This window comes from Salvia splendens, chromosome 5, assembly GCF_004379255.2.
Source record: "Salvia splendens isolate huo1 chromosome 5, SspV2, whole genome shotgun sequence".
Classification (NCBI taxonomy): domain Eukaryota; kingdom Viridiplantae; phylum Streptophyta; class Magnoliopsida; order Lamiales; family Lamiaceae; genus Salvia; species Salvia splendens.
Window position 1 is genome coordinate 22,248,036 of NC_056036.1, and position 23,567 is coordinate 22,271,602.

Here is a 23,567-nt window from a genome sequence, read left to right on the forward strand (position 1 = left end):
TTCTACAACTTGCTCCTAAATGATGTGTCATAAATTTGCTACCATAACCAATTGCCTATAAAATATTTCTCGTACGTGATATATTAATTAATTATAAAAATAAAAAAGGGATATTGGTCTCCTTGACCCAAGTTTTGTATTTTTCACAAATTTCAAAAGTGGTAAAAAAGTATCAAAGACTTTACTTTTCGTGTATTATTTTCCACGTCAGGTTAATTCATAGCTTATTTATCCTATTTGCCACAACTAAATCAACTTAGCTTTCTATGTGGTTTTTTATCCTACTTGGCAAGAACTTTATAATGATCTAAATTATTACAAACGTTCCACGGCTTGTCAACGTAGAATAAGTTTTCGCCGAAAATATCTTTTTTGAGTCGCGATGTGAAATATTCCCCCCGTCCCCTAAAACTAGGAATTTTTGAAACGGCACGAGTTTTAATGCAAAATTGGAAAAGTAAGAAAGAGACAGAAATAAAAGTGTGTTAGTAGAAATTGAATCTCGTCTCATTGGAGAGAAAGAAATTTCATTAAATAGAAAGCTTCTATTTTTGGGGGACGGGTAAAATAGGAAATAGTTTCTATTTTTAAGGGACGGGTGGTGTAATACACAGAATGTAAAGTTTATGATCTTTCAGGCCGTTTTAAAATTTTATGGAAATATCATAATTGGACCAAAGTTTGCAATTTAAGGACCAATATCCCAAAACAAAATTACTTATATTCCCTCCGTCCTCAAAAAATATGTTTGGGTTCGGCATGAGTTTTAATACATAATTGGTAACGTAAGAGAGAGATTGAGAGAATAAGAAATTAAAATATTTTTAGTGAAGAATGAGTCCAAACTCATTAGAGAGAAGAGAGTTTCCAAAATTAGAAAATGGATATTCTTGTGGGACGGTCTAAAAATGAATGAATGTATATTCATGTGTGACGGGGATTAATATAATAAATCTAGAATTAATGTTACTACGTTAATCCGTTAATTGAAGCTTAAGATGAATGTTATTATCACTTCTAAAACAACAATTTTACCGTTGAAAATTTTCATCGGTAATTCCTAATTTTCCAATTGGTAAGCAGTGCTACGACGAAATTTTTTTAGTGATTATTATAATTAAGTGCTAAAATAGAACTCTATACCAAAATCAGATATAGTATTCTTTTGTAAAGTTCACAATTTGATGTAGGATTCCATAGCTAATAACAATAATTTTAAATGAAAATATATAATCAAGGAGAAGGAAAAAACAACATGAAGAAAGTTGCCACGCATACGAGTTAATCTCAACTAGCACTGTATAGAGACTCCAATGATTTATTTTCTACAAAGTCCCAATAAACATGTTTTTCCCGAACAAAATAAAACTTATTTTAATACTATCAGCTTGCAGATTGTCATTGGCAATTTCCACCAATTAAATTTGTTCTTTGGCATAATTCAACTAAGTGCTCGCACATGTACGAACATGCTTGTTACTTATTGATATTAATACGTAGGTACAATTTATTAAAAAACAAAACTTTACCTTAAGTGCGTTCCGCACAATGAACTCCACGTTTAATTAAAGAGATAAGGATTACGAAAATATTAATTAGGGTGATTAGAAAAGAATTGGGATAATCATGTTTTATATAAAAAATGGATAATCATGGTTTATAAATACTCTAGTACTTTAGTTATATATATTTTTTAATTCCCATCTATAGGCAAAATGTTACTGTATTTGTAAAATACATACATGAACTAAGCTATATTGATGGTCATTTTATTTTCTATTCTAGTTTGATCAAATTATTTTTGATTTATTTTAAAAATAAAAATATTTTACAGGTTTTTTAGTACTTCCTCCGTCCCATTGAAGATGACCCACTTTCCTTTTTGGTTTTTCCCAACCAAGATGACTCATTACCAAAAATGGAAACACTTTTATCTCTACTTTATTCCCCTCTCTTACTTTACTCTCTCCACCTAACACACAAAATAATGTTGCATAAAATCTCGTGCCGCCCAAGGAAGGGTTCATCTTCCTTGGGATGGAGGGAGTATATTTTAGTAGTGTCTTTAGTTCAATAGGAATGAGGCGTTACATGAGTAATTTTCTCATACCGATATTTTCAATATGATACAACATATGCTTTTTTGATACGATATATCGTACAACCCACCCACCCTTAGTTAATATATTCCCTCCGTCCCTGAAAATTTGTCACTTATTTCTATTTTCGTCTGTCCCTAAAAATTTGTCACTTTTCACTTTTACCACTTTTGGTAGTAGACCTCATATTCCACTAACTCATTCTCACTCACATTTTATCATAAAACTAATGTATAAAAGTGGATCTACATACCACTAACTTTTTCAACTCACTTTTTATTATATTTTTTAAAACCCGTATTAAGTCAAATGGTGACAAGTTATTAGGAACAAATGGAGTAGTAAAGAGAACTTGAGATTTCATGTGAGAATATAGATCTTATGAACTCATAGTAGGAGTTACGTGCTAGGGATTAACTATTTAATGACCTACAGTCTAAATATTCCGAGAGAAGGTCTAGGTATTTTAGTGATCGGTATAAAAATATTAGCAATTAATATGGCATGAGAATTAAGAGTGTCCGCAATAGTTTGGACACTCTAAGACAAAAATTAATAAAGTAAAAGAGAAGATGAGAATGGTAGTTAAAGTAATGTTAGTAGATAGTGAGACCTACATTATTAATACTCCCTCCGTTCACCATTAGGAGTCTCATTTATGGGCAGCACGAGTTTTAAGAAATGTTAATAAAAGTGGGTGGAAAAAAGTTAGTGGAATAAGAGTCTTACTTCTATATATATATTAGTTTTAAATGAAATGTGAGTAGAATAAGTTAGTGGAACGTGAGACCATATTACCATTTATAGTAAAAGTGAACCGGACTCTTATTCGCGGACATGCTAAAATGAAAAAATAAGACTCTTATTCGCGGACAGAGGGAGTACTTAATAGTATTTAATAGTGGTATAAGTTGTAAATAAATTGATGCATATGAGTAATAAATTGGGATAACTTTTTAAAAATAGAATACATATATTTTTGTGGGACGAAGAAAATGCACATATTTTTATGGAATGGAAGAAATATTTTTTTAATAGATAAATTATTAATAAATAGAAATTTAAAGCACATTTCGTAAAATTGCATCGCACACTTACAAAAATATGTTAGTGCTAAGAGCATCTCCAATGGCGACGTCGTCACCGGCATGCCGATTTTTCGCGGACGCCGGTGCTGACGCCGAACCATTGCGAGCGGCGTCTGCGAAATCGGCGTGCGCACGCCGATTCTTGGGCTGACGCCGATTCTCACGCCGATCCTCACGGCGCCATTGTAGGCCCCGGATCGGCGTCAGATTTTTAATTTTTTTTTAATTTTTCGAAACACTATATATACGCGCTTTGAACATCATTTTCATTCACACCACTTGTTTTAACGAGTACTCTCTCTATCTTAATTTCTGTACAAGATCAACAACGAGAAATGAAGAACAACTACGAAGGTACTCCAGTGACGACCGGGTCTCAGACTCCCCCGACTCTCGGGGGAGGGTCTCAGACTCTCCCGGCTCCCGTGGGAGGTGGTTGGCCTCCGATGACCGGGTACTACAACATGTACCCGTGGCAGCAGATGATGCCACCGATGGCCGCGGGGGGAAGTGTGCCGGCTTGGCAGGGGGTACTACCGCCGATGCAACCCCCTATGCAGATGATGCCGGGGTGGGCACCCGGGATGCAGCCACCGACGCAGCAGATGATGCCACCGCCGTAGGGGACGCCCGGGGGGGGGGGGAAAGGTCTATCGGCCGACTTTTGATTTTCCCACTGGTTCTTCGCACACATCGACCCCAACGGATGCACAGTACACGCAGTATGAGACCTTCTCCTTAGAGGAGTTGGGTTTTGATATTAACGAGGTTCCGGAAACTCCCATTCAAAGCCGGGGAGTAGGGTGGGGTCGGAGCGCCCCTAAGAAGAAGGGCAAGGCCAAGAAGGTTGGCGAGTCGTCGCAGCCGGGTGAGGATAGCCGGGGTCCGGAGGAAGTGGACGGATGCGGAGAACGTTGCGGTGGCCAAGGCGTGGGTGAGTGTCTGCGATGATCCTCTCGTTTCAAACAACCAGAGGATCGTCAACTTGTGGGCCAAGATAGCCGCAGCCTACTAGACTTTTTGCCCTGAAGGGAGACCGCACACCGGGGAGGAGCTCAAATTTTTCGCACGTCAACAAACGCGCGCTCAAATGGTGAAGACGTTAGCTGACTTCCGGACGGCGGTGGACCCCGAGGAGAAGGCTTATCTTCGCGTATTGCTTCGGAGCATGCGTGAAGAATTGGAGGGGTTGCAGAGGGATACCGGCGGGAGTGGCCACGGCGTTGGTGGCGACGGAGGCGGCGGCGGCGACGACGACGACGAAGGGCTGGGCGACGACGGAGGCGAGGACGGCGGCGAGAAGTGATTTTTTATGTAATTTTTTATTGTACTTTTTAATTTTGTATTTTTTAAAAATTAATGTACTTTTTTTTAAATTATTGTACTTTTTAAAATTTTAATAGTATTATTCAATTTTCCTGTATTTGTCTCGTAAATTAAATTCCGTATGTTGCTACGATTGTAAATTAAATTATATAATTGTTATTAGTGATGTGGATAGGCTATGAGAGGGCTATTGCATGTCCAGTTGCATGTCCAGATGATGTGGGATGAGGATTTTAGTGCTGATGATGTGACAGTGACAAGGCTATGGGAGGGCTATTGAATGTCCAGAATCACTAGAGATGCTCTAATCAAAAGTGGGATCGTATATATTTTTTTAAGTATACATTTTTGAAATGGAATTGTATAATTTATGGTACTTATTACTCTTCTTAGTATTTCAGTTTTATTTGGTCACATAAACCCTAGCCGTTAACTGTGTCCACCATTGCCATCGACCGGCACCATGGCCTCAGCCGCTGACGGCGGAGCTGGTTTGGAGGCTCTTAACAGGCTCGCATCTACTGAGGCACCGCTCTACTTAACGCCATCTCATGAGCTCTCGAATTTGGCTCGTTTAGCCTCGGAGACCTTGTTTGCTTCCCTCAATCCTTATGTCCCTAAACCTCTGTTGACTCGCCTCTCAACGCAAGGCTTCGATGCAGAGCAGATATGGCAGCAAATTGACCTCCAATCCCAGCCTCTCCTCTCCTCCCTCCGCCGCCATCTCAGGAATTTCGAGAAGAGTCCATCTGAAATCGAAAAGCAATTCAATTCGGACAGAGATGTTGTAAAAGAAGACAATTTGCTTGAAATTGGACAAAGTAACGAGAGTGAAAGTGAGGATTTTGATGATGATGATGATGACGATGAGGATGGGGACGAGGAGGATGACGACGAAGAGGATGACAATGGTGAAAATGTGGAGGGAGTAGAGGATAAATTTCTAAAGATAAAGGAACTGGAGGAGTATTTGGTTGAAGACGAGGAGAGGGAATATGGTCTAACGAAAGAGAAGAAGGATAAGAGGAAGAGAGCCAAAATTGCAGACGAGGACGAGGAAGATGAAAACGAAGAAGGCGATGAAGAGGAGGATGATGAGGTATAAGTTGCAAAACAACATATTGGTTGTGCTAAATGATCTGTTGTATTTTCGATTATTATGTAATTGCTTATGGGATGTAGTCGAGCTAATGTTCACTTTCGTGATGCCTATTACAGCTTGGACTTATGGGGCTCGGAGATGATGAGAGTGACCTGGAGAATGCAAGGTCTGGTTGCTACTATTCTTGCTTTCACTACCTTTTATTTCAATTATATTGCGTTCGATTTCATTAGTGTAGAATGAAATAAATATTGAAAGAAGATGATGGAAATGAAATAAATGGATCTTAAATGAGCTACATAAAGACTATGGGGATTTATGAAGCCAGAACAGATGGATTTTCTCACACATGAAATATGTATATCTCAAAATCATCTAGCTGTGTTCTGCAGATGATTTCATGGTCATTAACAACTTGATTATGCCTGCCATTGTCGCTGGATGGATTTATTATTTGACATATCGTTGTTCCCTACGATACTACTACTTCAATGCAACTTGATGAAGGTTGAAAGTTTTAAAAAATTTAAGCTTTTAGGTGCCATGTTGTTTAGATATGCAATAATGAGGTTCTATTATTCATACACAGGGAGAGTGTTTTGAAGTGTGAATGCCTTATTTTCAAGAAAAGCTGTTCCTTGTTATGCATTCTGTGTTTTACAGTAGTAAAATGATTAATCAATCTATTTTCCTTTGATTTGTGTATGCCTAATAATGCACAATCTATCTGCTTGTGGGTTAAGGTATGACGACTTCTTTACTTCTAAAAAGAAAACCAGCCAGAAGAAAAAACCAAAGTATGAAGATGAATCAGAATCAGAAGACATGGATATGGACGAACCAGAGGATGATGATGATAGGGACCAGGTTATCTATATTATCCTTACAGCCACTTCCTTCCTTCTCGGATTGCTTCACATCTGTGTGAAGGAGTGAGGACAAGATATTTCCTAATTATCTAACTGAAACTGTTTGCTTCGCTTATCCCTTTTATTTGCATCCATTGATATCCTTGCCGTTTAATATTCTTGTTTCATGTAATTACAGAATGAACAAAGTCCTCCTACCCATGGAAAAGAGTTGGGGCAACTACGTGCTAAGGTAGAAGAGCTGGAAAAGGCAAATATTCAGGGCAAGGTGAATTTTACCTACTTTGATAGTTTTTTTTTCTTAGATATATTGGTCAGTACCTGTTTCTCAGTAAATGCAGCTTCATCCCCTTTTGGATTGTTTCTCATCGTTGTGGTAGAATCAGGAGAAATTATAATTTACTGTATATGTTTGGTATGCTCTTCCCTTATTCTGAATCAATTCATATCTTGATCTTTCCTTTTCTTGTTCCTCGAATCTAATCTTACAGACAAAACAAAGTCTTTCTACCCATGAAAAAGAGCTAGAGAAACTCCGTGCTGAGATAGAAGAAATGGAAAGAGCGAACTTGGAACCAAAGACATGGACAATGCAGGGGGAGGTAATGTATTTCGACTTTCAAATTTTTTTTTCAATGTTGTTTACCTGGTGCCACTGTTCCCAGTTCTTGCTGTGATTTAGAGGGCTTGTCAAGCTGTTGGTGGCAAGATCATATACCTACCAGACTTGGTTTTCATGTATGTTAATTTTGTTGTCTAATGGCAGGTTAATGCTGCTAAAAGACCAAAAAATAGTGCTTTGGAAGTCGATATGGATTTTGACCAAAATGTGAGACCTCCTCCTGTTACAACAGTGGAGAACACTGCATCTCTTGAAGAACTAATTATGAAACGTATAATTGAGGTATGTCGGCATCCATGCTGCATCTTACTTTTCATTGGTTCTTATGCATTAGAAACTGCTTTTATTTATGTTTATAAACAGAATCAATCATATCTGCTATTGTATATTATAATATATGAATTCATGTGACTGACTGGTTAAGACAGACCAAGGAGAACACCCAACTTCTTCCTCCCAGCCTATCAGTCTTAGTAAATGCATGAAAAAACCTTCGATCTAAAGGAGAAGGAAAGTACATAACCCCAGATACCTGTTTGTCCACAGCTGCAGACTCATAGCATATTTTGGGGGTTAATCTTCAAACTTTTAGCTTCTTTTTAACACCCCCCCCCTCTACAAGAGTTGGAGCTCTGGAGTTGGTGGTTTACTGCATTTATCCCCTATTTTAAAAATCCAACTTCATCATATGTACTCTGTAGATAGTCCTTCTCTGAAGGGAGAGGCATATCTGGATAGACATTGGCTTTGTGCTTGTAGACGTTTTAATTTTTTTGTCATTGTTCTGATTTTGATGGTTGCCAGGATTTATCACTGTTTCAGGAGTACTTACTATTTCTCTCCGAATGGATATTTGTCATGTTATTTGTGATAAACTATGTTTATATCATCAAGCTCTTTCATTCTGTTTCATTGTTAGGGATATAACTAATATTATGCTCGATGCCATGTGTAGGGACAATTTGATGATGTCCAAAGGCCACCTACTTTATTAAGCAAAGCACCAAAAGAGAGAAAAGAAATGGTAATTATCGGAAATTCTGAATCTCTACATTTTTTTCTCTTGTTAAGTCATGCAATATTAATCAATTTCAATGTTTCAGGATGAAAATAAGAGCAAAAAGGGCCTTGCTGAACTTTATGAGGTGAGTCTTTTAAATGGAATACGATCTGAATTCTATATGTTTTTTTTGTTATTAGTCTCTTTGCAATCTATGACAAGTCCTGACCTGTTGAATTTGAAGCTTTTCTTCCCAACCTAAGCAACTTCCCTCCTTTTAATGCAGGACGAGTATGCTCAGAAGACTGGCTTCGTGTCTACTGCGTTGTCTTTCTCAGATGAACAAAAGAAAGAAGTGCGTTTAACATTTATATCTCCTCTGCCGTCCTTTGTTGTTTACCTGACTTTATATAAAAGTTATGTTCTTTTTACACTGTATTGCTTACACAAACTCCTTCCATTGGTAATCGGGTTTTTCTTTTCTCCATCCACGCCACATGCAATGATCTTTCAATAGTTGCACAGAAACTAGGTTGACTCTATCTGATAGTCAGCTTTGTTTACATTCTCAGGCAAGTATGCTATTCAAGACTCTCTGCCTGAAGTTGGATGCTCTATCCCATTTCCATTTCTGTCCAAAACCGGTAACGTTTCTTGCATTTTTTTTCCGCATCATCCTGAAGCACCTTATCGATTATTAAAGTTATTTCATCATTCTGAACAGGTTATTGAAGACATGTCCATACAAGCAAATGTCCCTGCTCTGGCAATGGAAGAGGTACAATTGGGGCTTAGATCATTAGTTTTATTAATTATTCTATGCAGCATATCTGTTGTAAACATTTTCTGTCTGTAGGTTGCACCCCTGGCTGTGTCTGATGCAGCTATGCTAGCTCCGGAAGAAGTATTTTCTGGTAAAGGCGACATTAAAGAAGAAACTGAGCTAACAAAGGCAGATAGAAAGAGGAGAAGGGCAAAGAAGAAAAGACAGTTTAAAGGTAAAATGTTGATTCGAGTGTGATTATACTGTTAGTTTTACTGCGTAAACTAGCCCATCATCTCCATTACTACCCCCGTATTCGAAAAATAGTAACTTTTGACTCGGCACGAGTTTTAATGCACAATTGGTAAAGTAAGAGAGGGGAAAAGAAAAATGGGTAAAGTAAGAGAGAGGAAGAGGAAAGGAAGTGGAAGTAGTGGTAGTGGATTGTGGAGCCCACGTCCAAAAATAGAAAGATTCAAAATTTTCTCTTTTTAAGGGACGGCCCTAAATGAAAATAGTTTCTATTTTTGAAGTAGTATATTTTAGTGTAGCACAACACTCTGCACCTTCTGTCGTCTCTAATATGCTTTTCCTCTGAATTTTGAATCAATTACAGCTGAGTCTGTCAAACGAATGGCAGTAAAGACACAGCTGAGCACATTGAAGAAACCCGAGAATGGTAATTTTGTTATATCCATTTCATTTTGGTCCCTGGACTTTCGCATTTTGTTTTAGCAACATAAATGTGAAATACTCGAGGGTAAAAAAACTGATTTGCCTTGGTTTTGTTCTGCTTGAAGATGCAGGGACCGGGGAGTGATGAATGACACTTTGAATGAAACTAGCCCGAGTGCAGTCCGCGCCCGGTCGTCTTCTAATATTCCCGCGGCCTCAATTATGCAAGTGGAAGAAGAAAGAAACTGGCAGTGAAGCGGAGGAATATATACGCGGAATAATCACACAATTGGAGGTGTGTTGATCTCCGCTTGCCATACATGAGCTTCTTAAACACACTTCAACCTTCCATTTTTGTCAAATTTATACACAAGAAATAGACTGTTGTTATCCGATTAGGGAGCAATATGTAATGATATTAGTCGATTGGTAATCTTGATTCAGCTTCATTAGCTTCTGCTCAATTTATTTGCGATGTTTTGAGCATGAAGCATCGCAATTTGAAATTTATTTACGTTGTTCGGCCAATGTAGCTTACGTCCATGAGAAAATAGCCATATCTTTTATACAATCAACCAAAGTAGCAAGAGAAATCTAACTCTCAATCCCAGAAACTCAGCTGGATTTGTGGTTCAATTATCCACTCATCTACTGTGTGGAGCTAAGAGTGTTTGATTGCGGTTATGAGCTGAACAAGCTCAACTCCCCTTTTCATCTCTCTCCCAAAACCGGCTTTCGACTAGCCGTTGTAACAGAATTTCAAATTTCTGTTATTTGCACTTTAGTCCTCCAAGTCTTGAATATCTGTTAAAGAGTCCACAGCTCCAACAATAGTTAATAATAGTAGCATATGATTTTCTAATGTCGTGGATAATGAACGTGTTATTTAGACCATCAATCAAGGTTTTACGTGATTGCTAATTTTGCAGGATTATTAATCAGTAAAATGATTTTGTGGAATCCCAACAAATGTTTATTGAAATCGACCAAAATCTGGTGTTCCTCTTCTGTTTTTTGTCCCGTGTGTTTGTGAGAGAAAGAAAAAGGTTAATATATGTATGTGTTGATATTGTGAATTTGTGACGTTGGAAGTACAAATTTCACAGTTGACAATTCGTATTTTGTCTGGTTTACTAACACAACCGTAAATCTAACCCTTGGAAAAAATCAAATTACAATAATTTATAATCTTCTTTCTGTTGATCTTTTTAAAAATCAAAGTTACTGCAAGGTCAAAAAGTTTGCATGGTCAAAAGCGCTATGGAGAAAGTGTGTTTGCTTCGATAATCATTCTACAAGACCAAGGATAGAATCTAAATTTAACCTCAATATGCTATAATGACAATTGTCAACCGAGTTTAGAACAATTAATAAAAAATTGGAATCATATAAACTTGCTCGATAAAACATAAGCCAAAGTAGCAAGTTCAACAGCATCTATTACAAAGACACGTATCCATAAACAATTAGATAGCAAAATCTGATATGAGTAAGAACCAAGACAGCAAATAGTGTTAGGCACTGTAAAACAGTCGTCGATTTATCGAGAAAAGACCAAAATTTAAATTATGAGATGGAAATCGGCTACACTAAACCTGAGTTCGAACCCCTCTGTTCAGATTAACCATTCTTGCCGACCCATCAGACTGGCCACCCCTAGCACCAGAGCCTGTGTGGTAAGCCCGCCCCGAACGAGCTTGCCGATCCCGAGAGAAACCACTGCTAGCGAACCCTGGAGCCGATGCCCTACCACTAATAGTATAGCCTCCTCTGCCACCGCTGCTCCCTTGCCGGTTCTGATTAAATGAAAACTCTTGCCACCTAACACCGCCACCGCCGGAAGCTGCTGCTCCTGCATAATCTTGACCATCTTTCCTCCTAAGAGGAAGACCCTCCATCCCGCCACCACCAAAGCGGGCCTCCATGGCCCTCTCATTAGTTTCTGCAAGCACAGAAAGTTTCTCTGTCAAGTGGAAAGCAAGAGCTTGCAATCGAGTGTGCTCAACATCATGGAAGACAATGCACCCTGTTGGCTGGTCCCAACTGGCGTGTAGCTCCTCATTGATCATCATCTTGCTAACAATGCTACGCGTCTCTGCATCCGAAAGATCAAACATCTTAGACAAGTGGTCCAGACTTAGGGAATCATATGCCGAGGAGTATGTGAAGAGGTAGGTCCTCAGTGCCTCTTCCTTGATCTTAGCCTTGAGCATCTCAAGAACCGAATCTTTGTTGCGCAGCAATCTCCACACATCGAGGGATTTGATTACAGTAAATGCCTTGTCAAAATCTCCTTGCCTGAGAGCCCGAGTAGCAGCCATTACATGGTCTCTGACATTTTCAGGCGGGCCCGTGAAGGTTTGTCGCTCACTCATCTCAAGCAACCTCCTGAAATTCTTGCTTATGACCTTACGTTTGGCATCATGCACATTGGCTGCCATGTTGGGGACCTCCAGTAACATTGCACAAATCAGATGTACAGCTTCAAGAAACTCGAGATTTATATGCATGTGGTAAGGCATCTGGCGCCTTCTCTCCAGCCGCTCCTGTAAATTTCTAGAATCTTAGAGGCCAGAATGAGAGCTTACAAACAATCTCAAGGACTCAACGAATTCCAAAGACAACAAAAATGACACTTTTCCACTTATAACTTCAGATAAAAAAAAATCGATGTAGATTAATAGCACAAAAACGAAGTAACAAAAGGGGGAAACTGATATTTAATTCACTTCCATCAGATAACTTTGAGAATATGGAGTTTCAAAAGTAGCAAGCTTTAAATCTTCAACATGAAATGAAATGAAATGAAATAAAATAAAATTAAAGTAACCAGAAAAATATACCTGCTCCGGAGTCTTCTCGTGATATCTGCTCTGAGAAACCCCCTGTGCTAACAATTCCTTCACCCTGCCAGCAGAATACAGTTCTGAGAGGCAACTGTGGGCCTCGAGAACATGACCCGCCCTGAAGGCACATAAACCAAGCTGTGACATGGCTCTGTTGAAAAGTATTTGTGTGGATATATCCATGTGCTGGACATTATCTTGAAGGTGACTCATAAGCAGCAAGTCACGCGATGTTGAGAATTCATCGAATATGGCATGATGATATATATCACAGAGCATAGCACGTGCCTTAGTCCGTTCATCACCATACTTGTAAATAAGTGAAACAAGTATGTCTATCAGGGCACGGCTATTCTCCGGAAAAGTAGGCTTACGAGGAACCAGCTCAGGAGTTGCAACAAAAGCTGTCGGTCCCCTAATTTCCTGAACTTTTTCTTCTCCAGACTCAGCTTCTCCACTGTCCAGCTCAGCCAATTTCCTCATAGCATCATAAACCTCCTGAGGTTTATAATAAACAAGTTCAACTCGTTTAAGAGCCACCTTTGATGCACCCTTGGTATCCCCAGCCTTTTCCAAATACTCCTGCACATTTTGAGCTAAGACTAAAAACACAGGCTCATCCTTGAGTCTCTCAACATACTCACGTGTGTGTGGATCGATAACCTGAAGGCTCTTAAAGTATTCAACATCCACCTTTTCCAGGAAAGCTACCAAATTACCCCAGATCCTTATTGTACCACTGAAGTCAGCTCCCTTTTGGGTTTCGTTCTCATCAGGTTCTACCATATCATCTACCACAATGTTAGAGTACTGCGTTAAAATATCCAGTATTGCAAGCATATTCTGCACACATTGTTTCCACACATTGATGGGCATGTGACCGCTCAGACTTGGATTGACATCAAACTGTGCAGAGACAACACTGAATAATATCTCAAGCTTCTGAGCAGGGGTCTTGGCAACCCTAGTCAAGAAAGTGAGCTGCTCAACTAACTCCATTTTCCCAGTACCCTTCTTACCCCTGGCAGCAACAATCTCCTTAAACTTCTTGTTCACCGTGTCCCAAGTAATTTGGCTAGGATCTTTGAACTGCTTATCCATCATTTTATCTTTCTTGCTCAACATCTTCTCCCATCCAGAACCAGTCTCTGCATCATTTCCAGTTTCCTCTTCATCGTCACTCTCCTCTGATTCCAGACTTTCCGGATCCGTAGTAACGTCACTTTGCGGATCCTCGGATTCTTGCTCCTCAACTTTTTCTTCAAAAAGTTCAGGCTTCTCCCTACACTGATTGATCATATCCTCATAGAGCTTATTGTTCTTCTTCAACTTCTGCTTCATTGAATTCAAGGCCTTTGCATTACTACTACTCATTTTCTTCTTCGCCTCCTTATTGGCCAAGGCCTGGTTCAAGAAGTCCTCCAACATCACAAGAGCCTTAATGTACAGATTTGGTGGCTTATCGGACTCAGTCACCCTCATGACCTTGCCCAATTGCTTATTAATCTTCTCAAAGCTTTCTTGGAGACTCACCCAGTCATTGATTTTCATGGCATTTTTCATCTGATCAACAGTAGCAGACAACTCATCAAACCTCTTGTCTTTGACACGGCGAACAACACGCTTTTGCCCATCAGAATCATCACTATCACTAGCATTGCCAGAGTAATATCTGCTAGCAGCGGTCGCGGTGGTTGTTTCCACTGCGACATTGTCTTCCTGCTCATCGTAGTCACTCTCCTCCTCCTCAGTGTCACTATCACCCTACATTTCCAAAAAAAAGGGAAACGTTCAATTCATAACTACTACTATGTAAAATCAAGTTTTCAAATATACAAGAGCAGTAGTTTGACGGAAATACAATTTATTGGACTAGGAGCATATCCCTCAGTTTAAACATTCAGTTAAACAAAATTTAAAATGCAATAAATTATCAAAACTGGACCAAAATATCCAGGAATCAATTAAAAAGATCAAAGTTGATTGATAATCCGAGTATGATTTGAAATAATCAGTCTTGAGAGGAACAAAAACTATAAACAGGGATTCCTACAACAAATGAGTATCAGAAAGAACTAAATCGTAAACAATATTCAAACATATCAAGGCAAAATAGAGATTGGTTATCGAGAACGATGCTTAGAAAATGAACAAAAAAAAATCCATTAGATTCATTGCTAACCTGAGTCCAAAATCTCGACGCCATTGTCTCAATCCAACAGCAAACGACTCAGAAACTCCTTAAATACCTGCAATGAAATTATAAACATCAGAAATAATGAAAATCGATAATACGATAAAAAAAATGCTTAAAACACAAAATCTACCATATATTGAGGAAGTAAAACCGATTAATTGAGATCTAAAAATTCTCAAACAAGATGCAAACAAAGAACATAACTTTTATCTTGTTCAAGGAAAGCGGAAAACCCTGCGAATTTTTTTCAGTCAGATGAAAATTATACAGACGACCGAACACAAACTTACCTATCGAATAAGGGAGATTGAAATTGCTGCGAAGGAGAGAAGAAGCGTAAGAGATGGGGTATGGAACCCTAAACGTCTGCTCTTTCTTTAAATTCAATATGGGCCTATATTGGGCCGCATATGGCGGTGAGAAGGAATATTGTGGGCTGGGCTTTATTTTTAATCCACCAAATGAGGAAGAGAATTTTATTTTAAATCATTTTAGGAAAATATTCTATAGCATTTTTTTTCATTGGTTTATTTAAATATTGTTGGAATCGTGATTGGTCAAAGGTTATGACTAAGTTATAAATGTGATGAAATATTTAATTTTGTGAATTAAAATTAATTAAATGATATAGTTGATCTATATTTGAAGTAATGATCGTGGTATATTCATTTTTTATAAATCGATTCTTGGTAAGTGGAAAATAATTGATTAAAGTTTGTCACAATTGTGAGCTATATAAAGGAGCTATGAGATGAAAGCAAATGATTAATTAAGAGTAATAATTATCCTAAAATTGGTTGTAAAGACTTATTCCCTCCCTCCGTTCCAACTAAGTGACACACTTTTCATTTTTGTTTGTCCCAACTAGGGGTGGTGAAACGGGTTACCAGTGGGTACCAGCACCCGACAAGTCGGGTACCCGTACCCGATTTTAGCCAAATTTATTGTCCTAATACCCGCCCCGCAACATATCAGGATTACCCGATACCCGTGTTGGGTATCCCGTACCCGACATTGCGGGTACCCGTACCCGACCCTAAACCCAAATCGAAAGTTTGAAAACCTTAATATCCGACAATGTTCCCTAATTTAATGTATTAATATCGATGGTAAGCTTTGAATAGATTGAGATTGAAAGTGAAGAAACACTCTATAGCTTCCGGTGAGTTTTCAATTGTATTTTCGTTAGAATATAAAAATGTTTCAAAAGAACTCTTAGTTTCTATAAACTATTAAAAGATGATATATGACTAATACTAATAATATTGGGTATTATCGAGATTAATGGGTATACCTGCTACCCGCAAACCTCTAAAACACACTACCCGATCCCGCCTTGTTTCCCATTATCGTCGGGTAATGGGTATCCGATACCCGGCGGATAGCAGGTCGAAATGGAAATTATCCATTACCCGCATTATCGAGATTAATGGGTAAACCTGCTACCCGCAAACCTCTAAAACACACTACCTGATCCCGCCCTGTTTCTCGTTATCGTCGGGTAATGGGTATCCGATACCCGGCGGATAGCGGGTCGAAATGGAAATTATCCATTACCCGCTACCCATTCTCTCCATATCCGATAACCGTATCAATTAAACATCAATTAATAACTTTTTAAAGTAATAATATTTCATTAAAAAAGTAATCATATTACATTGTCTTTCATGTCAAGAAAAAAATTATATTACTAACTCTTTAATAGTAGTAATATTTTAAAATTTTATTATCGAGATTTTTTTTCTTATTTTATATTTATATATATACAAAAATTTTATACAAATAAAAATTATGCTTATATATTTTGTTAGAATATTAAGTAATCAATTATAATATTTAATATTTTCTTATTACCATGTAAAAAATCAAGAAATATATTGAAAGCTATTAAAAATACATAAAAAATATTAAAAATTATAATTATTTACTTAAGGGTACGATAACAAATTATAAGTTATAGTCACAATTTTTATTTGTATCATGTTTTCGTATATGTATATATAAATATAAAATAATAAAAAAAGGTCTCACCAATAAATTCTCAAACTAGTACATCAAGGAATAATGTTTTTTTTCTTGACATGAAAAGTATAGTAATATGATTATTTTTTTTATGTGTAAAATATTACTTCTATTATATTAAGAGGTCAATATACATATATATGTACTAGTATATTGCACGGATATTATATAAATGTATTCCATATTTAATAGTAGTAATATAACGCCACTTTATATAATAATGGATGTCTATTTTGTGCAATTAGATTCTCTTAGACGGTGGATTGCTCTACTAGAGAATATAAATCCTAAAACATGAATTATACGGTTTAGGGTTACCGATTAGATTCTCCAAAGAATCATCGATTGCTTGCGCCTTCTCCACGATGATCTTCGAAACTCAACCACAAATCTTCTAATCTTTTCCCAAACTCAAGTTATGATATTTGGGTGGGCAAACATTATCAAAACTGAAAGGACTAGACTGGAAATAAGACAAAAGCTACTCTCAGAAAAAGAGAGAAGATTCGAAAATCTCCATGTAGGAATTTCGAAAATCATGAGTGATTCATCATCATGTCTTCTGTCTAGTCATCTTTATATAAAGTTATGATGGACCAGATTAGAGATCAATGGAGGTTGGACTAAGCTTTGCGTGTTTGTCATTTAATAAAATTGCACCCCAATTTAATTCAAGCACAAACAGAATATTATAATCAGCCACTACAGTAATATAATATTGACCTCCCATCCAACCCCAAATTGCGAGTAATTCTGGAAATCATCCCGTAGCTTCTGGATCATTCGGAGCGGTCGCTGGGCGTGTTCTTCGTTTCAGCACATCTTTCTCCGGAGCGGACCGCTACTGGCTCAGCGGTCGTTGGGCCCCAGCGGCCGCTGTAAGGGTTGCAGCGGACCGCTGAGCTTCTCGAAAGCTTCAGATTTCAAACTTCTACTTTTTGCTGTCTTTTTAGGCTCAAATATGCACATTTCTCACAAAACACCTCAAAAATACAAAAATAGATAAAATATGCAAAATATGGACATGAATTGTGATTTTGACATTAAAAACGGACCAAATAAAGACCTTAAAACAGTGCAAAATCCAAGTGTATCAGTTCCCCTAAATTTACATTTTTGTTTGTCCTCAAACAAATCAATAAAGACACAAAATAGACGCACAGAATGCACAAGGACTAGACTTCTTCGTTGCCTCAAAGTATGTAAAAGATAGACAAATTATAAATTAAATCAATCAAATCAAGCAAGGCTTATTAGTGAACTTTCATTACTAACTCGTAGAACACCTTGAAATCATGCGCTTTCATGTGGCAAACTTCCAAAGATGGGAAGTGATTTATCTCTCACTCTCAAAGTGTATAAAGATAATGTGTATAAGCACTCAAATCATGCATCATTCAAAGTTTACCATAAGCTTGCTCAAAGTCTAATCTCTCATCTACTAGATGTGATTAAGCATAAAAAATCCGAAAGGTATTTATTTTTTTTGGTGTAATGTAGGCTCTTTGGTAGGTGAGGAATATTTGGCTAAAAAGTGACTTAAACATAAAGATATCCCAAGTAGAGTTAAAATGACTCCACTTTTCTAAAATCCCAAAACACTTTTAACACTTAATTTTCTCCTTCAACTCACTTTCCAATCCTTTAATTTGTTTTCTTTTCACAATCTTTCATTCTTTTTTTTCATAAGCATCCTTTCTAGATCAAGCACACATTTTGAATTTTCACTATTTCACAACTTGCACTTTTCTATCTTTAAAAGCACACTACTTTTTACAACTTTCCTCCTTATTCATTTTCAAAAGATAATAAAAACTATACTAACCTAAGGAATTGTCCCCATTTATTTGGCTTCCAAAGAATAGGCTTAAAGGCTCAAAATTGGCTCCAAAGGGAATAATTTAAGAGGGTCGAAAATTTTTAGGTATAAAAGTAGCTAAGAAAAGATGGTCTAACATCCTCCTTCGTCAACTTAAACATTATGTAAACTTAGGTAGACTAGGAGCAAGTTCTAGAAACATATACATGCATACAGATAAATCACACAAGAAAGAATTTAGGCTCAAATCTCACAAGGTATAAGCATGATTCAAGGCGAACAAGCAATTCACTAATTATGCACCTTTTCACCAAAGCATCATATCAAGACGTCAAACCATACTTAATCAAAGATGAAAGGAACTTCATATTATTGGCAACTCGGTCTAATGTGTCCCTAAACATGAGTTTTTCTAAGTTCTTCATGTTATGTTCATGAGATGGATTCACCTTCAGGTTTTTAAAACAAAAACTTAAACTAAAAATCTAAAACAAAAAACCTAAACTCACGGTCCACCACTTCATCCCCCCAAACTTATTTACAACAAAGTGTAAAATAAGTTTGTAGAGTCGGTCGGGACGTGAGTAAACTACTAAAAAGAAAACGTACCTTGAAATTTTCGCGTAGTGGTTGGATGGGGCAAAAATTCGAAAAATTCGAAAAATTGCGGCTGGAAAACTACATTTGGGTAGCGGTCGCTGGGGGCCCTCCAGCAGTCGTGGCGACGAGTCAGAATGTTCCAGCGAGTGCCAGCGGGCCGCTGCGAGCTCTGCAGCGGTCGCTAGGGAGAGTCCAAATCCTGCGAAAATTTTCAATGAACACAAAACGAAAATTAAACACAAAAAGTAATCATATTACATTTAAAAAATCCTAATTAAAATTGGATATGGAGAGATTTAATTGGATTTTAATTCAAGGAAGGAAATAAATAAAGTACCAATTAAATCTACAAAATAATTCATCTCATAAAATAATAGGGGGATTTCAAAAATTTCAAGGAATGGGGCAAAGGTCAAAAATCATGTAGAATAATTTAGGGATAATTTGGTTTGGATTTAATTTGGATAAATATCCCAAAACAATTAATTAAATCGAAGAGAGAAAATATTATTTCCAATAAATAGGAGGGCCGAAAATTTCAATAAAATGGCTAGAACAAATATGCATGATCCCATTTAATTTAATTCACTCATTGGAAAATAAATCACATTATTCCACATAACTCACAACAACTAAATTTCACATCGTTAACTCAATCACATAGAAATCAAATTCCATAAATGAATTTCCCAATCAACATCCACATTAATAAACAAAAATAAGTCGCAAAAATTCGGGGTGCTACACAATTTAAGGTCGGCTTTGGTAAGCCTCTTCTTCTTCATCACGGCCTCCCTTAGTAGCTTAGCGTACCTAGGTATTTCTTGCAACGAGTCAACGAGAGAGATGTTAGTATGAACATTACAAACCATATTTAGGAAATGCTTAAACTGCTCTTCAAGCTTAAACTTCCTCTTTGGCTTGAAAGGGAGTACAATCCCATTGTGCCGCACGAGACCATCTTTGGCGGGTGCTTCTGCCTGTTTGGGAGCGGCCCGCTGCGGTGCGTGCAGGGGTCCGCTTGGCGTCGGGTAGACTCCAGAACTCGTTTCCGAGGTGCTGACTGCCTCCGTTTTCTATTTTACAACCCACTTTTTGTTGATGTCGGCCACTCGTGCTGCCGCCTTTGCCTTTTCCTCCTCTATCTTTTGTTGGACTTGGTCCATTTGATTCTTGATATTGGTGACGGTGGTGGCAATAGTGTTGATTTCGGCCTCGAGGTTGTTCAACCTCGCTTCAACGGTCTCAATCTTGGTGTCATTGGTCTTTCTATCTTGCACTAGCACTTCTAAAATTTTCATGATCCCTTGGTCGTACTTTTCCTCCTTCTTTATAGGCTCAACTACCCCACCTTTTCTCACATTAAATCCTGCAGGGGGTTGCAAGAAATTGTTGTTAGAATAAGAAAAGTTGGGATGAGGACGGTTCCCATTATAATTATTGAAATTACTGCCCCCTGGCCTGGGCAATAATTGTTGTTATTGTAGGGCATATTGGGACCGCCTCCTTGTTGCACATAGTTGAAATCCTCGGTAGGAGCGGGATGAGAGTCGGGTTTGGTGACCGCGATGAAGGAGGTTGGTGGAACCGGATCCTCTCTTCTTGATGTGTCCATTTGATCAACCTGCATTCTTAGCTCGGCCAACTCCTTAGCAAAAGAACTATCTTCGGCCTCGTTGATGGCTGCTTCCCTTCGCGAGCTATGTCTCTCCTTTGGCCACCCTTTGTTGTTAGTAGCAAACTCCTCTATCACTGCAAAGGCTTCCGGTCCACTCTTCCGCAGAAACCCTCCGTTGGCCCCTGAATCCAACGTAGCACATATTTGTTCATTAAAACTATTATAAAGTATGCCTACCTGATGGTCCACGGTGAAACCGTGATTGGGGCACTTGCGGAGGAGGCCTTTGAAACGAGCTACGACCTCGTAAAGAGGTATGTCGTGGCCTTGAATGAACTAGAAGATCTCACTCTTCAACTTCAGAATGGTGCCCGACGGATAGTACTTATCAAGGAATGCTGCCACTATATCTTTCCACGTGGAGACTTGCTCTGTAGGCAGACACTCAAACCACTATTTAGCAGAATCAATTAACGAAAAGGGAATGAGTCTTACCCTAATGGCGTCGTCGTCGACACCATTTAGTTTTAGAGTGTTTGCAATCTCCACGAACTTCGAGAGGTGGCGGTTTGCATCTTCTGTAGCCCTTCCTGCAAAAGGATGTTGCTCAACCCTTTGTATAAGGGGTATTCGCAGTTCAAAATTATTAGCATCTACACGAGGGGCTTCGGGAAAAGTAATCATGTTCCCGTGATTAAACATATGCATAACAGGTACGATCTCCGTATTTTTCTTTTCTTGCTTCTCACGGGCAGTGTTTTCATCCACCAACTGCTTTACTAAGACCTGCATCTTTTCCAACTCAACTTTAGTTTCATCCTCCATTGTGTTTCAATCACTTCTTATTTTCCTACGCGTCTTTTCAAGTTCGAGATCGAGCGGCTCTAAGATGTTCTTCCCAGAACGCGTTCGCATACACAACCTGAAAGACACAGAAACAAAAACAAACTATTGATTAAAAACAGAAAACAATTAAAATCCAAAGTAGCAAATTCGTCCGTTCGAAGATATCAATCACGTAGTGAATGTTTTCCCCGGCAACTCACCAAAAAACTTGATTCACTCTTTATTAGCACTAAATAAACTTGCAAGTATACAGAGTATATATAGTATAGCTAAAGGTCAGTACCGGATATCGAACACAGGGAAAACGATCATAAATTGACTACCTTCTACTGAGCTTCTTTCACTATTTGGAATACCGAAAGTTTTGGAATTTTGAAAACTAAAAACAGTTTGAAAGTAAATTAAACAACTAATTGCAAGTAAATAAAGAGGTTAAATATTAGAGTTAAGAGAATTCGAGGGATGCGCGTTCACAGTTATGGTTATACAAATTCCAACTACAATACCCTAGCACAGTTTATACTTCGATAAAACGAGTCACATAAGTTTTGCCCATGCAGTACAAACGTAAATTACCAACACTAGGGTTGTCAAACCTAGATCCGTAACTCCCAAAAGCTCCTAAGACCCTTATAAAGCCTTCACTCTCAATTAACAGTGTTGTTTTAATGGAAGCTAATTATAATGTTTACTAAGTGGGCCTAACTTGCCAACCTCCTCTCAAGATTATGTAGAAAATTATATTAATTCATCACCGAATGTGTCACTCAAAGTGAAGCATTATCCAACAACTTAGGGAAGAAACGAAGTAAAACAAAACAGATATTAAATAGAAAATGAAATTGTGTAACCAAAGTCATTACTAACACATCCCTAGAATCCTATGAATTTAGATACACATGATAGAATAATCTAAAAACATAGATTGTAGGGAAAACAATGAGAACATAAGAACTAAAGCAAATAAAACCCAAAGGTAGAATCCTTGTAGCCTTGATCTTCTCTTCATTCCTTCTTCAACCTCTTGCACAATGAAGAACTCTCAAATTTATGCTCTAAAATTAAATGGCAAAAAAAGAATCCTTAATGAAGAAGTTTGAGGGGGTATTTATAGGGGAAAATTTGAGTATCAGTAAATAAGGAAAAAAGTGGCTAAGTTTGGTAAATTTTGGGGAGAAAGTAGGTCAATTCCTGTGCGCCGCATTTTCCAGTGGGCCGCTGCACCTTGGCCAGCGGTCGGTACATGGTGATCCGTAGCCTCTGCCTCATGGATAGCGGTCGCTACACTTCATCCCAGCGGTCGCTGGAAATCGTCCCATAGCTTCTGGATCATTCGGAGCGGTCGCTGCGCACACCCCAGCGGTCGCTGGGCATGTTCTTCATTTCAGTACATCTTTCTCCGGAGTGGACCGCTACTGGCTCAGCGGTTGTTGGGCCCCAACGGCCGCTGTATGGGTTGCAGCGGACCGCTGGGCTTCTCGAAAGGTCCATATTTCTAACTTCGACTTTTTGCTGTCTTTTTAAGTTCAAATATGCATATTTCTCACAAAACACGTCAAAATACCAAAATAGATAAAATATGCAAAATATGGACATGAATTCTGATTTTGAGATTAAAAACGGACCAAATAAAGGCCTTAAAACAATGCAAAATCCGAGCGTATCACATAGAACCGACTGTAGTTACCTTAAAGTGGACGATGCCCATAACCAGTCTACTAAGCAAAAGACTTAGGCTTTGTTTGCTTGTTATGCATTTAAATGTTTGTAAAACATCTTATAAATGCACAAGGAAACACAATGTAATAATATTGTTGATTCTATTCGTGCGAAACTGCTCGAATAATTTTGAATCGGGTTAAAAGTGGATTGTAGAGTTTTTGAATACAAGCAAGATTCTATTCGTGCTCGAAACATGCTTTTCAGTATACCAAACCTAACAAGGTATGCACTTAACAGTAGTGCACATCGATTTGTTGTATTTTGGTAATACTTTTCTTTGTAAAGACAAAGATAATGTTGAATCCAATTCTGATACTAGAATTAAAGATGAAACCACTAGTTCCAGATCAGTA

The 23,567-nt window shown here is 38.1% G+C and overlaps 2 protein-coding genes across 4 annotated transcripts; one reads left to right on the top strand and one right to left on the bottom strand.

The window, feature by feature from the left end:
- Positions 1 to 4,908: 4,908 nt before the first annotated feature.
- On the top strand, positions 4,909 to 10,072 carry LOC121802262 (U3 small nucleolar ribonucleoprotein protein MPP10-like). Of its 2 annotated transcripts, none has more exons than XM_042201888.1 (14): positions 4,909 to 5,612; positions 5,732 to 5,781; positions 6,359 to 6,482; positions 6,663 to 6,752; positions 6,976 to 7,086; positions 7,251 to 7,388; positions 8,062 to 8,130; positions 8,210 to 8,251; positions 8,393 to 8,461; positions 8,679 to 8,750; positions 8,831 to 8,884; positions 8,963 to 9,104; positions 9,486 to 9,548; positions 9,676 to 10,072. In XM_042201888.1, the coding sequence occupies exons 1-14, from the start codon at positions 4,977 to 4,979 to the stop codon at positions 9,687 to 9,689; spliced, it is 1,674 nt and encodes a 557-aa protein (XP_042057822.1). In that variant the 5' UTR covers positions 4,909 to 4,976; the 3' UTR covers positions 9,690 to 10,072. The 2 variants fall into 2 exon arrangements, with proteins under 2 accessions (XP_042057822.1, XP_042057821.1); XM_042201887.1 differs by having other exon boundaries at positions 4,910 to 5,612; positions 9,670 to 10,072.
- Positions 10,073 to 10,911: 839 nt separating this feature from the next.
- On the bottom strand, positions 10,912 to 14,951 carry LOC121805076 (eukaryotic translation initiation factor 3 subunit C-like). Of its 2 annotated transcripts, none has more exons than XM_042204833.1 (4): positions 14,878 to 14,951; positions 14,573 to 14,639; positions 12,388 to 14,154; positions 10,912 to 12,090 (listed from the first exon to the last, which is right to left on the bottom strand). In XM_042204833.1, exons 2-4 carry the CDS (start codon positions 14,594 to 14,596, stop codon positions 11,134 to 11,136), a joined length of 2,748 nt encoding a protein of 915 aa, XP_042060767.1. In that variant the 5' UTR covers positions 14,597 to 14,639; positions 14,878 to 14,951; the 3' UTR covers positions 10,912 to 11,133. The 2 variants fall into 2 exon arrangements, with proteins under 2 accessions (XP_042060767.1, XP_042060766.1); XM_042204832.1 differs by lacking the exon at positions 14,878 to 14,951 and adding an exon at positions 14,718 to 14,852.
- Between the last annotated feature and the right edge of the window lie 8,616 nt (positions 14,952 to 23,567).